This window comes from Eucyclogobius newberryi, unplaced genomic scaffold (assembly GCF_026437365.1).
Source record: "Eucyclogobius newberryi isolate DKJ021-1_F unplaced genomic scaffold, fEucNew1.0.hap1 SCAF_7, whole genome shotgun sequence".
NCBI lineage: Eukaryota > Metazoa > Chordata > Actinopteri > Gobiiformes > Gobiidae > Eucyclogobius > Eucyclogobius newberryi.
In genome coordinates this window covers 28,856,269-28,873,581 of record NW_027316389.1, presented here as the reverse complement: position 1 = coordinate 28,873,581, position 17,313 = coordinate 28,856,269, and the positions used below count along the sequence as shown (strand labels likewise).

The 17,313-nt window shown below is 39.0% G+C and overlaps 3 protein-coding genes across 3 annotated transcripts; 2 read left to right on the top strand and 1 right to left on the bottom strand.

The window, feature by feature from the left end:
- Window positions 1–390: 390 nt before the first annotated feature.
- pclaf (PCNA clamp associated factor) lies at window positions 391–2,088 on the bottom strand. Its single transcript, XM_072435943.1, has 4 exons — window positions 1,930–2,088; window positions 1,093–1,176; window positions 834–1,011; window positions 391–533 (listed from the first exon to the last, which is right to left on the bottom strand). Exons 1-4 carry the CDS (start codon window positions 1,973–1,975, stop codon window positions 494–496), a joined length of 348 nt encoding a protein of 115 aa, XP_072292044.1. The 5' UTR covers window positions 1,976–2,088; the 3' UTR covers window positions 391–493.
- A 306-nt stretch (window positions 2,089–2,394) lies between these two features.
- nedd1 (NEDD1 gamma-tubulin ring complex targeting factor) lies at window positions 2,395–15,066 on the top strand. Its single transcript, XM_072435358.1, has 16 exons — window positions 2,395–2,476; window positions 4,157–4,300; window positions 5,326–5,420; window positions 6,148–6,264; window positions 7,573–7,713; window positions 8,729–8,958; window positions 10,051–10,249; window positions 10,534–10,639; window positions 11,264–11,392; window positions 11,490–11,540; window positions 11,620–11,709; window positions 11,835–12,025; window positions 13,121–13,331; window positions 14,072–14,210; window positions 14,313–14,379; window positions 14,523–15,066. The coding sequence occupies exons 2-16, from the start codon at window positions 4,165–4,167 to the stop codon at window positions 14,625–14,627; spliced, it is 2,007 nt and encodes a 668-aa protein (XP_072291459.1). The 5' UTR covers window positions 2,395–2,476; window positions 4,157–4,164; the 3' UTR covers window positions 14,628–15,066.
- A 621-nt stretch (window positions 15,067–15,687) lies between these two features.
- lyrm5b (LYR motif containing 5b) lies at window positions 15,688–17,139 on the top strand. The gene is made up of 3 exons (XM_072435236.1): window positions 15,688–15,931; window positions 16,739–16,804; window positions 16,889–17,139. The coding sequence occupies exons 2-3, from the start codon at window positions 16,760–16,762 to the stop codon at window positions 17,093–17,095; spliced, it is 252 nt and encodes an 83-aa protein (XP_072291337.1). The 5' UTR covers window positions 15,688–15,931; window positions 16,739–16,759; the 3' UTR covers window positions 17,096–17,139.
- Window positions 17,140–17,313: the final 174 nt, after the last annotated feature.

Here is a 17,313-nt window from a genome sequence, read left to right as displayed (position 1 = left end):
ACTCCTCCCAGCTGTAAATGACACAAAGACCAAATCAACCAATAACATCAGCATAATAGCAATTCACAAATTACTTATTCAAAAGGCACAGTATACTGTTATATATATTTTTAGCCAAGAAACAAAACACATTTTGTGTGGTTTTATTGTAGAGCAGGGAAACTGGCTCCTCCCACTTGTTTCCATGGAAATGTTGACCCTTTTGAATAAAGTAAAATTTATCTCCAGAGAATTTTCTGAAGAGTGGTTTTTACTGTTTCCATGAAATTATGCAGGACTTTCCACTTCCAGAAAAGTGACATACGGTGCCTTTAAATAAAAGCAGCTGGTGATTTAAGAGCAAATACAATGGACAAAAATATGAGAATAGACCGTTTAAAAAAACATTTTAAAAAGGTTTAATGAACTATACAATTTGAATTCGAAGTAATGCAAGTATTTACAGATGTACATTAAAATTTCAATTCTCCAAAGAAATGAAATGGTTAAGTTTTTATTCGTTGTCTTCATCTTCTACTATGAGTGGTCTGGATCTGTGGACAGAAAAGTGAAGAGTTCATATTTGCATGGCAGGTCTCAAAAACATCACCATTCTTAGTTGTGTTGAAAGTTTCCAGTTTCTATGGCATTTCCATTTGACTAAACACACAACTTAATTCATAATCTGATTCAACAGTTATGTTTTCATAAATATTAATGTTAGCAAGGGGATTTCAAATGGCAGAGAATATTCTGTATTGCACATGAATAGAATGTAAACAAATACTTTTCTGTGCATTCTAAAATGTTCCCACACAAAGCTGCTGGCGTCATAAATATTACATCGAACATACTTCCTGCTGGATTTGGAAATCCCACTGCCCCCTGCCTCCTCCTCGTCCTCCACAGAGGGCTTCAGGTTCTCCTTCTCAGGTTTTCGAGGTGGTCCCCCAAAGAAGTCCCCGATGCCCTTCTGCCACACAGGGGTGGGCCGGGGGCAGACCAGGTTCCCACCTGCATATTTGCCCTTTGCTGCACACAAAACGATAACAAGGAAAGAAGTTTAAACGTGAAAGGAGGGTAAATGATGTGTGTAGGTGTGAATATACTGACCAGGAGTGGAGCAGCCGCTGCTGGGAGAGGCAGAGTTGGACGAACTGGCACCAAGGGACTTCCGGGGCGCAGACGCTGCCACAGCTGCAAACAAGTCCATGAACTGTTATGGCAAGTTATGTTTATTTATATTTATTGAACAAACACAAAAGGACAACATTGAGACAATGAAGTGTTTTGTTCCATGATAAATTAATCCAGTACTTTTTCATTCAGTCGTCTTGACAGCACAGTCAGTGCTCAGGGCTGTATATTCCCACACTGTGCACTGGTCGAACATGTACTTATTTTGCACAAAACCGTTAACATTTCATGAAGTATTTACTTTGACCAGAGCAATGACAAACCTAAAGGACCTTTAAACATGTGTCACCACCGCGCGGCGCTACAATCTGGCGCCAGTTCAGAGGAAAAACATAAAAAAAAGACACTTTCTCTACTTAAAACACGGGAACTCTAAAATGGGCTCGAAATCAAATCATCAGTTCCTAAAATATATTAACTTATATTGAGGCAAAAAACGCGATTTAGCCACAGGTACTGAAAACCCGCCAGCTCACACTCATTTGGCGGGAGACGGTTGTTGTAAAAGGAAAACACGGCAGAGACCGCAAATTAATCCCGACATTGACAACATTTGATCCTCACATTCACACAGAAGCAGACGATCAAACCAATAATGACAAAACACTGCAGGGAAAACCATTTATCTAAATTTACGCCCTGGGTCCGCGCGCCAAGACGAACCCAAACTCCACAACAAATATCAAATCACACGCGGAACAACAGCGCTGAAGCAACACGCGAACTCTTTGCGCGAACACACTTGGTCGGTACCTTTTCTGTAAGCCCCCGGGACGCTGTCGGCCTTGGTTCGGACCATTTTAGTGCTGCGGCTGGAGAGGTAAATGTGACTCTTGTGCTGGTGAAGTGAGTGAAACTAAAGTCCCGCCGCCTGCGTTTAAAAAGATCCGCGCGGGCCTCTTCTTCTACGCCGAAATGTGCGCGTGCCCCCCGTACTGTGGCGCCCTCTGCTGAGCGAACTACGGTGTCCTGTGCGTGCTCAACAAAATATGGAAAAAGACAAATTTAAAGACACGGAGTTGTATTATACGATATCGATTATTATCCGTTATTTGCCCCCCGCTGTAACCCTTTCATTTTCACTGTTTAAATCATTAGAATTGTAAACACTACCAACAAGATGCCAGTAGGAGGCAGTATGTATCTTAAACGTTGAAGAAGAAGACGCTGTACCACTCCTGTGCAGAAGGGGGCGACAAACCAAAGCATTGCGCAGTGTTTGCACTTTGAGCGGGTGTGCGCAGAAGTCAAAACACACACAAAAAGTATATTTTGTGTCTTTATTTATATATTTACAGAGGTAAGGAAGCGGTTTATTTACGGTTTTCACACACGATTAACTTATTGACAAGTTGTGATGAGTTTGTTTCTGCTTGTTGTTCGGTGGCTTTTGTCTGTGTACTATTTTGGGAAGTAAACCTCGGCCACTTTTTGTTAGCTTAAGTCTGGATACATTTGTTTCTTAAAGATTTCCTTGGCCTAATTTGATATTGTAACGATTTTATGTTGGATTGCGTTTATAACAGTTTATTGCGTTCATTGTTGTAAATGTGCTTCTAAAAGTTGTAAACACGATGTTGTTCCTTCCTCTCCTTAAGTTACTTCAAAATAGTCTCAAAATCTGAAATCAGCCATCTATTAATCAATATTCTTAACGTAAGCGACATTAAGAGCTGTTTTCCAGACCATTAAGTGATGATGATGATGATGATGACGATGACGATGATGATGATGATGATTATTATTAAACCTATAACTGACTTTAAATACACTGTTGTACAATTGCATGATCAGTGAAGTTCGTTTTACATGTCTGCTCCTGTTTTGGCAAAGTCATTTGCTGCTGTTTAAATGTTGTCTTGTCTTTTTGTTAACGGTTGTGTGACACTTCTGGAGGAGGTCTGCCACCTGCTTATCACAATATTTAATGTCACAATATGATATGATATTATATCAGCAACTATTCACCGTGACCAAACTACAGTGAAATCTTTCATTTGTTTATTACTGCTGACTAACGTGTTACTAATCCTCACGTTTATAGAATCAAAAAACAGCCAGCTACATAAAGAGAGATTGTTTGGAAAGTAGATTTAATTAAAAAGTAGTTGGTCATGGGTGTATTTTTTTTCTTCTCATGATTATATTGTGACTTGAATACTCACGATTATTGATTAACCAAACAATCTTGACATCACTAGTTGCTATCAAAAGTGTCCTCATTGCATTTAAACAATTACAAAAGCTACATTACACTATATATTTCTATGTGTGTGCTTGCCTCTCCACAGACTTGACCTGTAATTTGGCCTAGCAGTGTCAGCTACGTGTCCCCATGAAGAGAAGTTTAATGCCATACTGTGGAATTAAACAATTACAAGCAAAAAAACGAATCTCCCCATGTAGATGAGCTGGTGACCATCCACCAGAATAGTTTTATAGTGCACCTTTCAAAAATAAAAATAGAGAAACTTAATAATGGGTTGAAATATTCAAAATGGGCTCAAAACTATGGTCATTTGCATATTCAGTCACAACAGTCGTATCCAAACTCTCATGACTTTATGTTTAAAGGAAATGGCTTAATCAAACAAAAACAACACTACAATTAAGTTATCAAATGGAATAGTCCTTCTTTATAGTATTTCTTTATGTTTGAAAATAATCATAATCCCAGACTATATTTGCGAATCATTATCTGGACTATACAGACTCTGAACTAGACACTTAAAAAGCTTGTATTAGTATTTGAATAAAAATAATAACCTAGAGTAAATGTTTTTATAAATCTTTTGTTTTGAAGCAGTCACACACACACACACACACACACACACACACACACACACACACACACACACACACACACACACACACACACACACACACACACACACACACACACACACACACACACAATAAATAATAGGTTCAAGTTATTTTCTGCTTCATTTGGATTCATTTGGAGTTTTGTTGTTTCCAGCTGTAGAGATGGAGGACGTGACTCGGTTGGTTTCGACCGGCGACTGTGTGAAAATATGGGATGCTGTTTCTATGGCGACCCTGGAGCTGTTCAACCCCCACAGCAGCAGCCACCCTGTTGCTCAGGCCTGCTGGAGCTCCAACAGTATCCTCATCACTGTCACATTTATATGCTGCACATTTAGAGAAGATGCTTTTGTCATTTATTACCAGAGCTGGGTTCAGATGAACTAGAGCCAGCAGGAAGGTCAGAATTCTGTCAAGTTTGCAGTTAAACGTGTATATAAATGTGGATGTATACTTTATTAGTACATTTTATTTTGCTATTATTAGTGTCATCCTGGTTAGAACACTCGTGTCGCAAATTAAATACTGCAAAGACAGTTGCCATGGTTGCCAAATCCAACACTCCCCATACTGACCCTGACATATTTGTTTCAGGAGAACGACTGCAGATTGTTTGAGATTACAAATATCTTAGCATTACAATAGATTCAAATGTTTGTTCAAATCACACATTGTAGAATAGAATATAGAATTTGTAACATATTTAATCTCTGCAATTGCAAACACATCCATATATATATAAATTACAGGTAAATAAATATATTATAAATATATTGACATATTTATTTGATTATTATTATTATTCAATGTTTTATGTTATACCTTAACGCCAAAGCAAGTTCCTAGTTTGTGACTTTTGTTTCCTGACAATGGCAATAAACCTTTTTCTGATTCTGATGCATCAAAAGGTAGATAATATTGAGAATGCTTGAATGTTGTTTTGAAGAGATGCAAAATTTGAATAACGAATTATTGTTTAAAAAAATGCTTCAAATAGAGCTGATCAAAAAAACCTTTGAGTGAGGGTATGAAAGTGACATTTCTGCACTTTTGTGATATATTTTATTGATGTTTTATATTAGTCTGAACAGAAAAAACCTTAACTAATCAGTTGAAAGACATTTATTTTTTATGTTGTATTGACTAAATATTGTCTATCATTATCAGAATACGGCAGAAAATATCACAATATTCATTTGTCAATATCACCAACCCCTATTTGCACTATGATTTTGTGAATTTGTTAGATTATAACTACGGTAGCATAACTTTCTCCAGTACAATTGCCTGTTGAGTTTGTAAAAGCCTTGACAGTGTTTTCAGATCAATACTTGGTCAGTGCCAGCAGCATTGGGGACAAAGTGGTCATGTCCAGCCTCAAATCGTCTCCTGTCCCAGTCATGGTGCTCGCTGAAGGGGTAAGAAGGGGTAACATCACTAAGGCTGAACCACAACAAAAGCACTTAGAGCAGATTATGCCTTTATGATTCTGTGCACGGGTTTCAGAAGGATGAACATTTGGAACAATTTAAAACAATACATATATTTGAATGGTAAATTGTAAACAGAATGCTGAAATCCATGAATACTAATCGTCTTTGGAAGTCGAATACTCAGAGTTCTGACTTGTAAATTCACACTGGAACAGCCTCACATCTCAGAATTCCTACTTGCAAACTCGGGAAACATTTCAGAATCCTGAGTTTGTTTGAGTTTGCCAACAGTTAGCTAATCTCTGAGCCTCTGCGGTTATAAAGGCGTTTTATTGCTAATGTTGCTAATGTCAACAAAAGAAAAAAATCACTCTAAAACATTGAACTTAGAAATGTAAAAGATATTCCGGTTTGATAAATGAAATTAGAGCTGTACTGGACGCCACATCTTTTCTCCAACTTTACCAGTTGATGTCTCTCCAAGTTCAACTAAAACGCAGCATTATTACAGTAGTTGATCAAATGTATATTGTTTTTTGATGTATAAAATCAACATTAATCCCTGGCACTACTTTTTAATTCAATTTTGTCGTCAATATTGTAGTAATTACAGGGGTTTTATGGGATAATGCTAATGATGTGCAAATCACCCTCAACCATACTATGTTCTTTAGACTATGATAACCTCTTAGGTTTTCCAATTGTGTTGCAGAAAAAGCAGACTCGAGTGTGTCTGAGCTTGTCCTCTCAGTTCCTGGGGAGCGGAGGTCTCGATGGCGGCGTTCACATCTGGGATCTGAAAACCAAACGGCTGCACCGCACACTGGAGGTCTGTAGGTCTATGAAGCAGATGTATGCTTGGTCTGGTGGGGTTAATATTTTCTGCAAATGTTGGTTCCTGCATTACATTTGGGACCATTTAAAATACATTATGAAATAGTTGGATACTTAAAGGTGGTATGGACGATTTTTTTCAGCAAATTTTTTGTCATATTTCCTCGTGGCGTGGATAAATCATTTGTCCTGCCACGTATCAATCATAAAACGCACCTATCGCTCACCTGCAGCCGTGTGCGGTTCGTCCCCACGTTTCCGCGTGCCTAAGCGCATGGATCTATCATAATATAGTTCCCTCAGTGTACGGGGCAAAATGAAGACGGAGAAAGACAGTTCGAGCTGACTCAGAAGTGGACAGAAATCTACGGGAGACGAGCGATGCGATGCGCTCCGTTGCGCTAATAAACAAACGCACGTGTGTGTTGTATCAGTCCGCACGGGGAGTGCGCATGCGCACTTCCACCTGCGTTCTCAAATCGCCGAAAAATTGTCCATTGCGCCTTTAATTAAAATGCATATGACAGGTTCTTACATTTTTCTATTTCACACTTACTTTAGTGGCATAGTCCCTGTGGTAAATATTTATCATACTCTGAAAAGGTTAATTTGGTTCAATTTTAAACACTTTTAATTTCCTCTATCAGACCAGTGTTTGTTTGTTGTCATAGCTTGACATGTTTGGGCTGCTGCCATCCTTAGAAGAGTCGTGTGATGTGTCTGATTTACACAGTCTTAGTTCTTCTTCCTCATGTGAGATGGAGGACGACAGGCAGTGTCTTTTTTAGAACCGTATGAGATGAGGCACTGCAACATTTCATGACTCTTCTGAGGAATTAAACACTGGTCTGATCAAGGAAAGAAAATGTAAATATTTATCATGTCAGTATGTGAAGGAAAACTTGAAAAATGAAAGTAGAGCTGAGATTCAAAACAGAATCCCTCTGTCTATGTCATCAATAAGTGACATTCTTTCCAAAATGCAATTTACACACAACTAACAATTCTTTTCCAAGTGTTTATTCAATCATTTAGCAAATAAATATTGTTTATTTATATGAATTTACAATAAGGTTGCTTGTAGGGACGGGTACCAAGACGCGGTATCATAACATCACCAGTGCCATGTCTTAACGGTCCACAGGATCAATACTGTTGTTGCTCTTACTGTGCTGAGGCGGGGCACCAGAGTGGCGTTTCCCTAGTCTAGTGAAATGTGTGGTCCAACTTGTCACATGCACTTTGAGTAGATGGAGATCACTTTTAGTTGAGCTAAAATAAATAGAATATATTTTCCCTTCAGGATCACAAGGAAGAAGTAACGTGTGTCTCATTTAACGCCAACGACAGCCATATCGCGTCCGGCTCGACCAGTGGAGACCTGATCCTGCACAGTATCATCACAAATGTCTCCAGCAAACCATTCGGCAACGGCAGCAACCAGGTACAACTCCTCCCTGCTCCTCACAAGGTCAAATGCAAACAACAGATTTCCACATGGGGCCATTCATGTAAAACGTTTAAAAACTGACTTTTTTTTTACTTTTAACCATGTGGTAACGTTGTTCCCTCATCAAAAACAGACCAAGAGTTGCATTTAGCTACGTTCACGCTAGTTTAATGAATCCTGTTCAGTAAATCCTTTCCCTTCTGAGCCTCAAAAAACAAATTTTCCAGTTTTGTGACATCATAGAGGGCTTCTGCGCCGTCCCTAAATCTATACTTGACATTTGACAATTATTATTAACGAGCGAGAGTAAAATGGATCCCTTTGGACAAATTCAAAGAAGAAGCAGCCCCTGGCAATGTAACGCATTGTGATTGATTTGACAGATAATTGGCAAACTAGTTAAGACTCGGTTAGAGATGCCATGTTGCTTTTAGGTAAAGCTGTGGATCAACAGTCCCTAAAGCCTCTGATAGATCCATGAAAGGGGCGACACAGTATTTTTTCGGATCCAGAGATTGCGTCGCTAAATCATCTCCAAACTCGTTCTGAGCTTTTCTGCCGTCAAATTGCGTTCATTACAACTGTGACTGTGCGCTTACATTAGCATGTTTTATTTATTTCCTCTTTGCAGTCAGTAGATGGAGATCTAACTCAATTCTTGACATGGGAAATGCCTGACTGATGTATGCTTTTGTAGACACATTTTCTTTTAGTTCTAAGGCAAAGGTACTCAAGAGCATTACAAATAAAGCATAAAATGTGTCCTTTAATTTAATTTCAGAGCTTATGGGAAAATTACAGCCAAACTAGAAAAAAACAAGAAACACAATTGATGTTTGTAAAGGTCTGAACTAAAGAGTTGTCAAGTTGTGTACATAATAAGACTCCAAGACAGCAAAGGTTATTACACTTTGGATGGCTAACTGTGACTATTCAAACTGGACTTCACTCCTGCGTTAAACGTATACTATACTATAAATATAACTGTAATTGACCTTTGTGTCCGTAGCCCATCCATGACCTGCGGCTGTCCATGCTGAGGCGCTCGTTGCTGGGCAGTGTGTCCGACAGTGGGACAGTGGTTCTGTGGGACTCCAACACTCAGAAGGAGATCCATGTTTTTGAGAGCGCTCACAAAGCTCCGGGCACCGGGCTTTCCTTCTCACCGGCCTCTGAGCTGCTGGTGGTCAGTGTGGGCCTGGACAAGAAGATTGTGTGCTATGACACGGCCAGCAAAATGTACTACTTTTACTACTTAACATACTACTGCATAACTAGGGCTGGGTGATAAACCAGATTCATTCAGGTCTTTACTCATCAACGTCAACAATAATCCTTTCTTTTGAAAGAACAAACTAAAGCCCAGTGTAGTTTAGTGAAGTTATGGGTGTATTATTACTTGGCGGAGGACACAGACTGTGGTACATTGCATTGCAGCTGCTTTCAGTTCTACTTTGCCTCGCATACATTTTCGTGAAGAGTCCAGCAAACAGTCGAGTCACCGTCTGCGTCTTGTATTCTCTGAGGAAAGTAAAAGCAGCAGCCCTCCTCCGGCTCCGCCCCTTTTCCCTTGGGTGTGAGTAGCCATGACGACGCTAGATGAGATGAGCATGCAATCTTTTAGATTTGAGACAAGTTTACTTCTGATAAGAGTAAGACCAATAAAGGATTTACAGAAAGACTATTGTTAAGATGAAGAGAAAACAAGCAAATGTAGCCCAGATGTTAACAAGTTTATAACCAATTTACATTAAACTAAAATAAACTATATTCCCATAGGCGTTATAGGCTTTCTAAATAGCAGGTATATTAAAGTGTTATGAGCTTCCCTAAAGAGCAACAGTGACTTTGATTAAAACTGTAATCGTCGTTAATAATAAATATATACATTTTTGGCCATATCGCCCAGCCCTACTTCATACACTACATGTTTATGAAAATATGAAGTATGACATGTGTAACATTTTCTATTATCCAGTTTTGTAGCATAGAAAGAATGTTGTATTTGGTAACAATTATGAGTCAATAGCTCATTTCTCATCGTCTACGAAAAGACTGCATTTTAAATGCAGTCTTTTAAAGATTAAAATGCCATTCAAGTTTAAACAATTTCAGATTTTATTTGTAAATTTTCTCTCTAGAAGCCTTCAGTCACCATATTTCAACCTTTTATTTGTTTGCTAATGTATTAAAGAAGTCTCAATGTACAGCAGAAATAATAGTTTGAATAGTCGTCTAATTGAAAACAAAAAATCAATGACAATTTGACTACTAACAATGTTTCTGTACAGTAAACGTTTACTAAATGTATAATCCTCTGCCTGTGGTCAGTGTGGTGCGTTCGATCCGGGTGGACAGTCCCCTCACTGCAGTGGACTTCACTCTGGATGGCACCGGTTTAGTCGTGGGATCAACTCAAGGGAAGATCTACCAGTACGACCTGAGGAACTCTAGCGCCCCCACCAGGGTCACAGCGGCACACAAGACCTCCGTCACCAGCCTGCGATTTCAGAGTGGCATCAGACAAAAGGTGACTAAATGATATTTGCATTTTTAAGTAGAGAAGTCCTAATGATCTTACTTTCTATCGGCGAGACTATTGTAATAACTAAGATTTGGGATTATTTTCAGATTATCATCATATATCTTTACCACAGTTGTGTCTAGTCCTTAATATATGTGGAAAGTAATGCAGTTCATTTTAAATAAGCAGTTGGTTCAGTCGTTTTACTTGAGTAATATTTATTATAATGTTTTATTATTGCTTTCACCTGGAGTTATTATTTATTATCCTGCAACAATATCTGTCCTCAGTCGAGTAAAAGCAGCTCTTCTAAAGTCAGCAGCAGTAAAAAGTCCTCCTCCAAACTGTTGAACAGCGGTCACCCAGAGCCCTCCCCTCAACGAGAGGTCACCACAGGTCGGTACAACGTTTCTTTTTATTATGTTAATGCATTTGATTTCTGCAGAAGTATTTAGCGGTATCATGAGTTGTACAGTTTGATGATTGATTTGGTGGAACAGAGCAGAGACTAAATGCTCCAGCATGATCCTTTTCTCATTGTAGTGGCAATTTGTCCTGAAAATAAACTAACTCAAACCAAACAAATCAAAAGGTCACTGAGGCGCATTGTCCAGGTTTAGGCTTTACGCACTAAAATAATCAGTTATTTTCACATTTGACCATCCCTCAGCCGCTCTGTCCAACTGGTAAAAGACCATTTGCCCACCATGCCTGCGGAGCCCCTCCCACCTTGACCTATTTAACCCTGTGACCAACAAAAACCTTAATGATTGAACCAAATTAGCAGAAATAATGTAAACAAGGAATAATGAATATGCAAAATAAAGACGAACGACCAAAAATTCTTAGCTAAACAAGGACAAACACTTCCAGACAGCTTAATCAGGACATCACTACTATTGAAGACTAAATGAGTTGGGTCGCACGATAATACTGTGATATTTGGATATTGTTTCATTCCATTATTCCAGTCATCAAAAGTGTGTTTATGAAACTAGAGTCGTGTTGTGTTCCCTGTAGGTGGCGCTAGCAGGGATCTCGTATTCAGAGAAGCAGAAGGACAGCTGACCCCGCAGTCGCTGCCAGTATCAGAAAAGTTTAATAACATTGGCAGAAACAGTTTGGACATTTTCTCTCCAGCTCGAGACGGTTAGTAATGCACTTGCGCATAAAAAATTGATAGTTTGCCTGCCTGGACTGACTTTGCCAATCTTCTTTGTTGTTGTTGTTGGTGTTGTTGGCGCAGACTCTCGGACTCTGGGGCCAAATACAGACACACCTCTTGGAAGGACCCACGGTAAAAACTCAGACCGTTAAACTGAGACCAGAACTGACAGTTGCTCTTCTGACAGATTTATATTTTGGGGATTTCACAGTGACAAATTTCGAGACGCTGTCCAGAGAGGGCGAGGGGCAAACGCTCACGGGACGGGCCAGTCTGGACATCTTCTCCCCGCTCCGAGAAGGTCAGTGTTGGCTTGGGTACTTTGGAAAATAAATATATTGTGCACAAATTCAATAAAAACAGTGAGCAATTACCTTGAATATTAGTGCAGACTAGATTGGTGACCATGTGGACTATTGTTTTTAGATCTCCAGTCCGGCTCCAACTCGTTTCGTAAAACCCCTTTGGGAACGCCCGTGGGTTCGTCGCTGACCGGGACCCCTCTGATGGCGTCGGCCGGTCGGTACAACCCCCTGCATGCCACCTTCATGACACCTCCCTCCATCAAAGAAGAGGAACCTACCCATAATGCATCTGACCTCAAAGAATTGAGGAAGGTGAGGGCACAGGTTTGATTGTGGCAGCCCGTTTTATTATTATTATTTATCTATTTATTTTTTGGCCTGAAGGCTTTATTGGACAGTCATAGTGTGAAAGGGGCAAGAGGGGTGAGAGGGGGTAAATGTGCAGCACTCTTAACCACTGCACCACCAGCAAAAGCACCTGTTTGTAATCCTCCTTCTGCTTGTATTAGTTTGACACAGCGGCCGACTTCAATAACCGATATGTTTTACACAGACACAAAGTCGTTTTCAGCTCCAGGGAATCAGTGCATTGCTGTCTTGTTGGTCACATGGATTGGAGCATTGGACATTTTACACAAATTAATCGTCTATATATCGTATTTTAGCGCCAAGACAAATTCATGTTCACTTGGCTCTCTGTAAATGCTGTAGATGTGCCACGCCTTGTAACGCAGATCAGATTCATATCTTCATGATCATAAACGTATAAATAAACAGTTTGATAATCGTTTTATCAGCCACTTAGCAACATGGCTAGTCCGGTATGATTTGAAGGACTTTGGAGCCAGTCTCATACATTTTCCAATTAGCGATAGCATTAGCCCAAATTATGAATAATCTAGAGAGTGTCTGCTGGTACTAACCTGTCGACCACCTTTTCTGTGTTTTATTTTAGATATTAGTTCATGTGTAAAACTGTCACCTGAGCTAGGCTAACTGACTTTAAGTTGAGGTTGTGCTTCTAGTGGCCACTGAAGATCCTCGTTTACATGTTACTGGTGAGGAGAATAAATAAATTACACGGATATCATCAATATAAATATGGGGATTGCCTTCACCATTCATCTGTTTGTGAAAGAGTGTTGACTTGCCTTGTAAAAAGTGCTCCTTCCAGTTCTTTTGATTTATTTCCACTTATGTCTTCATCAACAGACATTTGATGCAAAGCTACATTAGGGTTACGTCCTTGTCTGTTTGCTACTAAAATTTATAAAATGATCTTATTAATGGGCAGGAGTTTCCATAATTTTACCGTACTCAGGCAATACTTCTGCAAAGGTTCAACAGCACAAAGGTACAATGAGTGACATAGACATGACTGCGTTTCTACTGCGCTTTATTTTCCAGTTTGACAAAGGCAGCGCTTCGAGTTCAGAGGGAGAGGCTCAGACCACACCCACGTCCTCGTCCCAAGCGACCAGTCACAGCGCTCTGCCCAAATCGACCTTTTTCACCCCCGATCCCAACGGGAGGAGGCCGGACAGCTTTCAGACTCACTTCACCTATGGCTCACCCGTCCAACCAGAAGCTGAAAGCTCAACCACGGCTACGGCAGCAGGTAAAGGACAAACTACCGACAACATGCAAAGACAGCACTTTCATAACATTTCACACAGATTTATTTTGAAGCGGGAAAGAATTTGAAAAGGGAGAAAACTAGACTAGATTTTGCAGATAAATTCTGCAAAATATTTTTTCAATGATTAACCGACTGATCTATATCTAATCTAAGACTGATATAATCTAGCAAATAGTTTTAAAAGACACACTGATACTTACACTGCCTGTCCAAAAGTCTCCACTTGGATTCAATTAAACAAATACAGTCGGTCTGAGCCTCCTATTGGATAACTGCTGCATGAGTGATGATATTTCAGCTGCAACACGGTATTTAAACCCAACTGATGCAGTGAGTGTGGAAAGACAAATCCCGTGGTCATGGATAAGATGTCAGTGTGTTTGAGAAGGGTCAAATCGAGAAGCAGAAACTAATCTACAGAACTGAACCCAGTGAAGTCTTTGGGACAAGCTGGAGAAGGCTTTGTGCAGTGGTCACTCTCACATCATCAACACAAGATGAACTGGTGAAAAATAATGCAACTGGAGGGAAATAAATCTTTTAATATTACAGAAGCTTATTGAAACTATGCCAAAGCGAATATGTGCTGTCATCAAAGCTAAAGGCGGTCCTACCAAACATCAGCCCCTTTTTTCTGAGGCCACTTTACTTTGAACAGGCAGTGTAGTCGATTGCGATCATTTATGTTGTACTTGAGTCTGTTGGTTTGTTGTTTGTAGGCCCTGCTCTGTCTGCTGCCATGTCCTCGACTTTGACCCAAAACATGGCTGAAACGGCGAGCCAAAATGGTGCACCTTTCACTTCACTTCAAATGCACTTTATTCAAAGTATGATCCATGAGACACTGGAGGACTTCAGGTGTGTCCAGTTGTGTTCATATATTATAACTGTACATTTATGTGTACTTACTAACTGTTCTATATTGTATAAAGCTTGAGTCTAATTTGTTGCTTCACACAGAGACGCATGTCACAAAGATATCATCAACCTTCAAGTCGAGATGGTTCGGCAGTTTTGTATCCAACTTGTAAGTGGATCACACACATTAGATTGTAAACATGAAAAAAGACAACTATATGAATACATGTATTTAAAGTTTTTACTACAAGGCAGATTTTCCAAACATTAAATCCACACTTTATCATGAGAAACTGTCTTTGCATTTTCCAGAATGAGATCCACAGTCTGATCGAGAACTACTCTGTGAATGACGCTTTGGTTGAAGAGGTTCAGAAACTTCGAGAAGAAAACCGGAAACTGAGGACCAACTTCTGAACCAGACCTTGGACAAACATGAACCAGTCCTGGACCGATCCTTGACAACAGATCTGGAACTGTGACCTCCCGAAACATGAGTGCTTGGACCAGCAGTACTGACTTCTCTGGAATTACCGGTACATTTCGAGAGGAATATAAGACACTCACGAGTATTTGTAAGGGTATTATTCTCAAAAGTGGTGACTCTACTGTTGTGAGCGGCACTGGTGAGTAAAGTGCTACAAACCCTGCCCTAAGTGCCTCCTGTTACAGTTGCAGGGGTTTTAAAAAAAACGATTGTGAGCTCATGAATTTATGAAATGGGACTGAAAATATTATGGAAATGGTTTGCACTTTTAGAGAAACACTGTGTGACTGTTTGGATTCTATCTGTATCAAGTACTTATTATTGTGATCATTCTGTGTGAAATAAAAAAAAGCATTGTTGATACATTTATTTAACTATTTAGTATGAATTGGTCCAACAGGAGTAAGTAATGAACATCAGCACTATTCGAATATATTATTTTTCCGAAGAATCAAAGTAAAATACTTCAGGATTGTATTTTTAACTTGAAACTGATTTATAAAATATACAACATAATGCCAGGATTGACAGCAACAGCAAAAAGACAGGTAAATGAAAACAAAAAGAGAGACTGGATGTAATAATTACAAAATAAGCGCAAAACAAAGATACAGTGTGAATCATGGATGTGGTCCTTGTTTTTAATTATCACCAGGAGACGGGGAGTATACAATATTTATTTTTGGGGTAAAAAAAATTAGGGAAAAAGGATGTGGGAGGGGAAATAATGATAAAATTAAATAATAATTAAAATAAAATAGATATAATTGTTATGGTAATGTGTAAGTGTTCATGTATGGATGTGTATGTCAATGTATTGATAAATGGTTGAATGAGAATTAATAAAGTAAATAAATGATGCAGGCGTAAAGATGATGATGCATAAAGATTTTAATTATCACTACTACCGCCATGTTATTAATCTGGATGGTACTGTCCCTGATGCCTACGTGCGCTCGTCCTGAATCTGACTGTAGTTATCTTGACTCTCACACTCTTTGGCTGTTTACTTCACAGCAGCTGAAATCTTTGTGTCACTAAAGAGGACACATTAACCAATTTCAGACAAAAACATTACTAGCGTCAACTTTGTACGTATTTTGTGCAATATTTTAAGAATTAACAACTATTCTAAATGTAGTCTTTAGTGGTTAGCATTTGTTGGCTAAGGGGCTAACGCTGCAGGTGACTGACTGCTCTTTACTTTAGGTCATCGCCTAAAGTCCAGCAAACGGTAAGATCATAATGTTACTTAAAGTATCGCATTATTATTTCGCTTCTGGTTGTTATGCAAACGTGTGTGCTTATATAGTCATGTCCTTTTATTTGCAGCATGAAAATCTCACTTTAGTCAGTATTGAGGAACAGCAGTGTCCTATCTTCTGTCAGGAGGTGGAGTTGAAGCCAAAATACCAGTGTTACGTTCAAAATATGGTGCATTATATATTTCCCTCAATACACACAATAATGCATGTGTAGAGACAGTAACATTGGCCACAGCTATATTATGTAGGCTCCATTATCATGGCTGCTGGGTCAAGTCAAAGTGAACTGGACACAACAGGTTCAGAAACACGTAGACTTTGGCTATGATCAGATCTGGGTAATATTCAGAGTAATCTTTAAATACAACTGTACTCTCCATACTTAACACTGAAGTAGAAGTACAAGTTATTATTTGACATTTTTGTAAAATTGTTGTCGTTAAATGTGTTGGTTCCACTTCTGAAGAAAGATTTATGTTGACACTATTGTTTCTTGTGCTTCTTCAAATATGATTTCTTTTTTTTAATTTTTGAGCGTCATTTGTAGAAAATACATGAATCTGTGAATTTGTTGTCCTCCCAATCAACTTAGTTTCTCTCAATGTCTTGGACTACTATACTTGTATTATTTAACGCTGTTCTTTAGCACTTTACTTGATTTTAATGGTATTAATCTTGATTTTACTATTATTGGTCATTTATGTATCCAATTGTCGAATATGGCTTTAACCTCTTGTAATTGACTAAAGATTTTTGTTTTGTTTTTGTGTTTTCAGTCTAAAATCTCTTCTTGGACAATGGCAAACCCACTAAGATCTGAAGTGTTTCAGCTTTATAGAAATGTAAGTTTGTTTGAGTGAGAATGAATGGCATCAGGAAATTGAGACAAAAATGAAATATGACCTTTTCTATTTATCCTCTTTAAGCTGTTGTACCTGGGCCGGGAGTATCCCAAAGGTGGAGACTACTTCAGGGACCGACTGAGAACGGCGTTTGCCAAAAACAAGTCAGTCCAGGACCCAGAGAAGATTAAGGAGATGATCGCAAGAGGGGAGTACGTGGCCCGCGAGTTAGAGGCGCTGTACTATCTGAGAAAATACAGAGCCATGAAGCAGCGATATGAGGACACTTAATTTACCTAAATAAAGACTTGTGCAAATACATAAGAGCAATTACTAACAGAGTTCAAATTATGAATGAATCAACAATAATAAATATAATTGTGATCAGATCCTGTAAGTCTGAAGAGATTGTTATATTGTGAGTCAAAGAAAGCATGATTAATAATTGACTTGTAGCTTTGCATTACAATATAATATAACCACGAACATTTTGTCAGACGATTTTACTT

What these genes read in the sequence shown, in the direction of transcription:
- pclaf (XM_072435943.1), bottom strand. Translation starts at nt 1,975, where the DNA reads ATGGTCCGAACCAAGGCCGACAGCGTCCCGGGGGCTTACAGAAAAG. An exon ending in CAGCGGCTGCTCCACTCCTG is followed by an intron (nt 1,012 to 1,092) that starts GTCAGTATATTC and finishes TTTTGTGTGCAG; the next exon opens with CAAAGGGCAAATATGCAGGT. An exon ending in ATTTCCAAATCCAGCAGGAA is followed by an intron (nt 534 to 833) that starts GTATGTTCGATG and finishes TTCTGTCCACAG; the next exon opens with ATCCAGACCACTCATAGTAG.
- nedd1 (XM_072435358.1), top strand. Translation starts at nt 4,165, where the DNA reads ATGGAGGACGTGACTCGGTTGGTTTCGACCGGCGACTGTGTGAAAATA. An exon ending in TCATGGTGCTCGCTGAAGGG is followed by an intron (nt 5,421 to 6,147) that starts GTAAGAAGGGGT and finishes ATTGTGTTGCAG; the next exon opens with AAAAAGCAGACTCGAGTGTG. An exon ending in CTTCTCCCCGCTCCGAGAAG is followed by an intron (nt 11,710 to 11,834) that starts GTCAGTGTTGGC and finishes TATTGTTTTTAG; the next exon opens with ATCTCCAGTCCGGCTCCAAC.
- lyrm5b (XM_072435236.1), top strand. Translation starts at nt 16,760, where the DNA reads ATGGCAAACCCACTAAGATCTGAAGTGTTTCAGCTTTATAGAAAT. An exon ending in TGTTTCAGCTTTATAGAAAT is followed by an intron (nt 16,805 to 16,888) that starts GTAAGTTTGTTT and finishes ATCCTCTTTAAG; the next exon opens with CTGTTGTACCTGGGCCGGGA.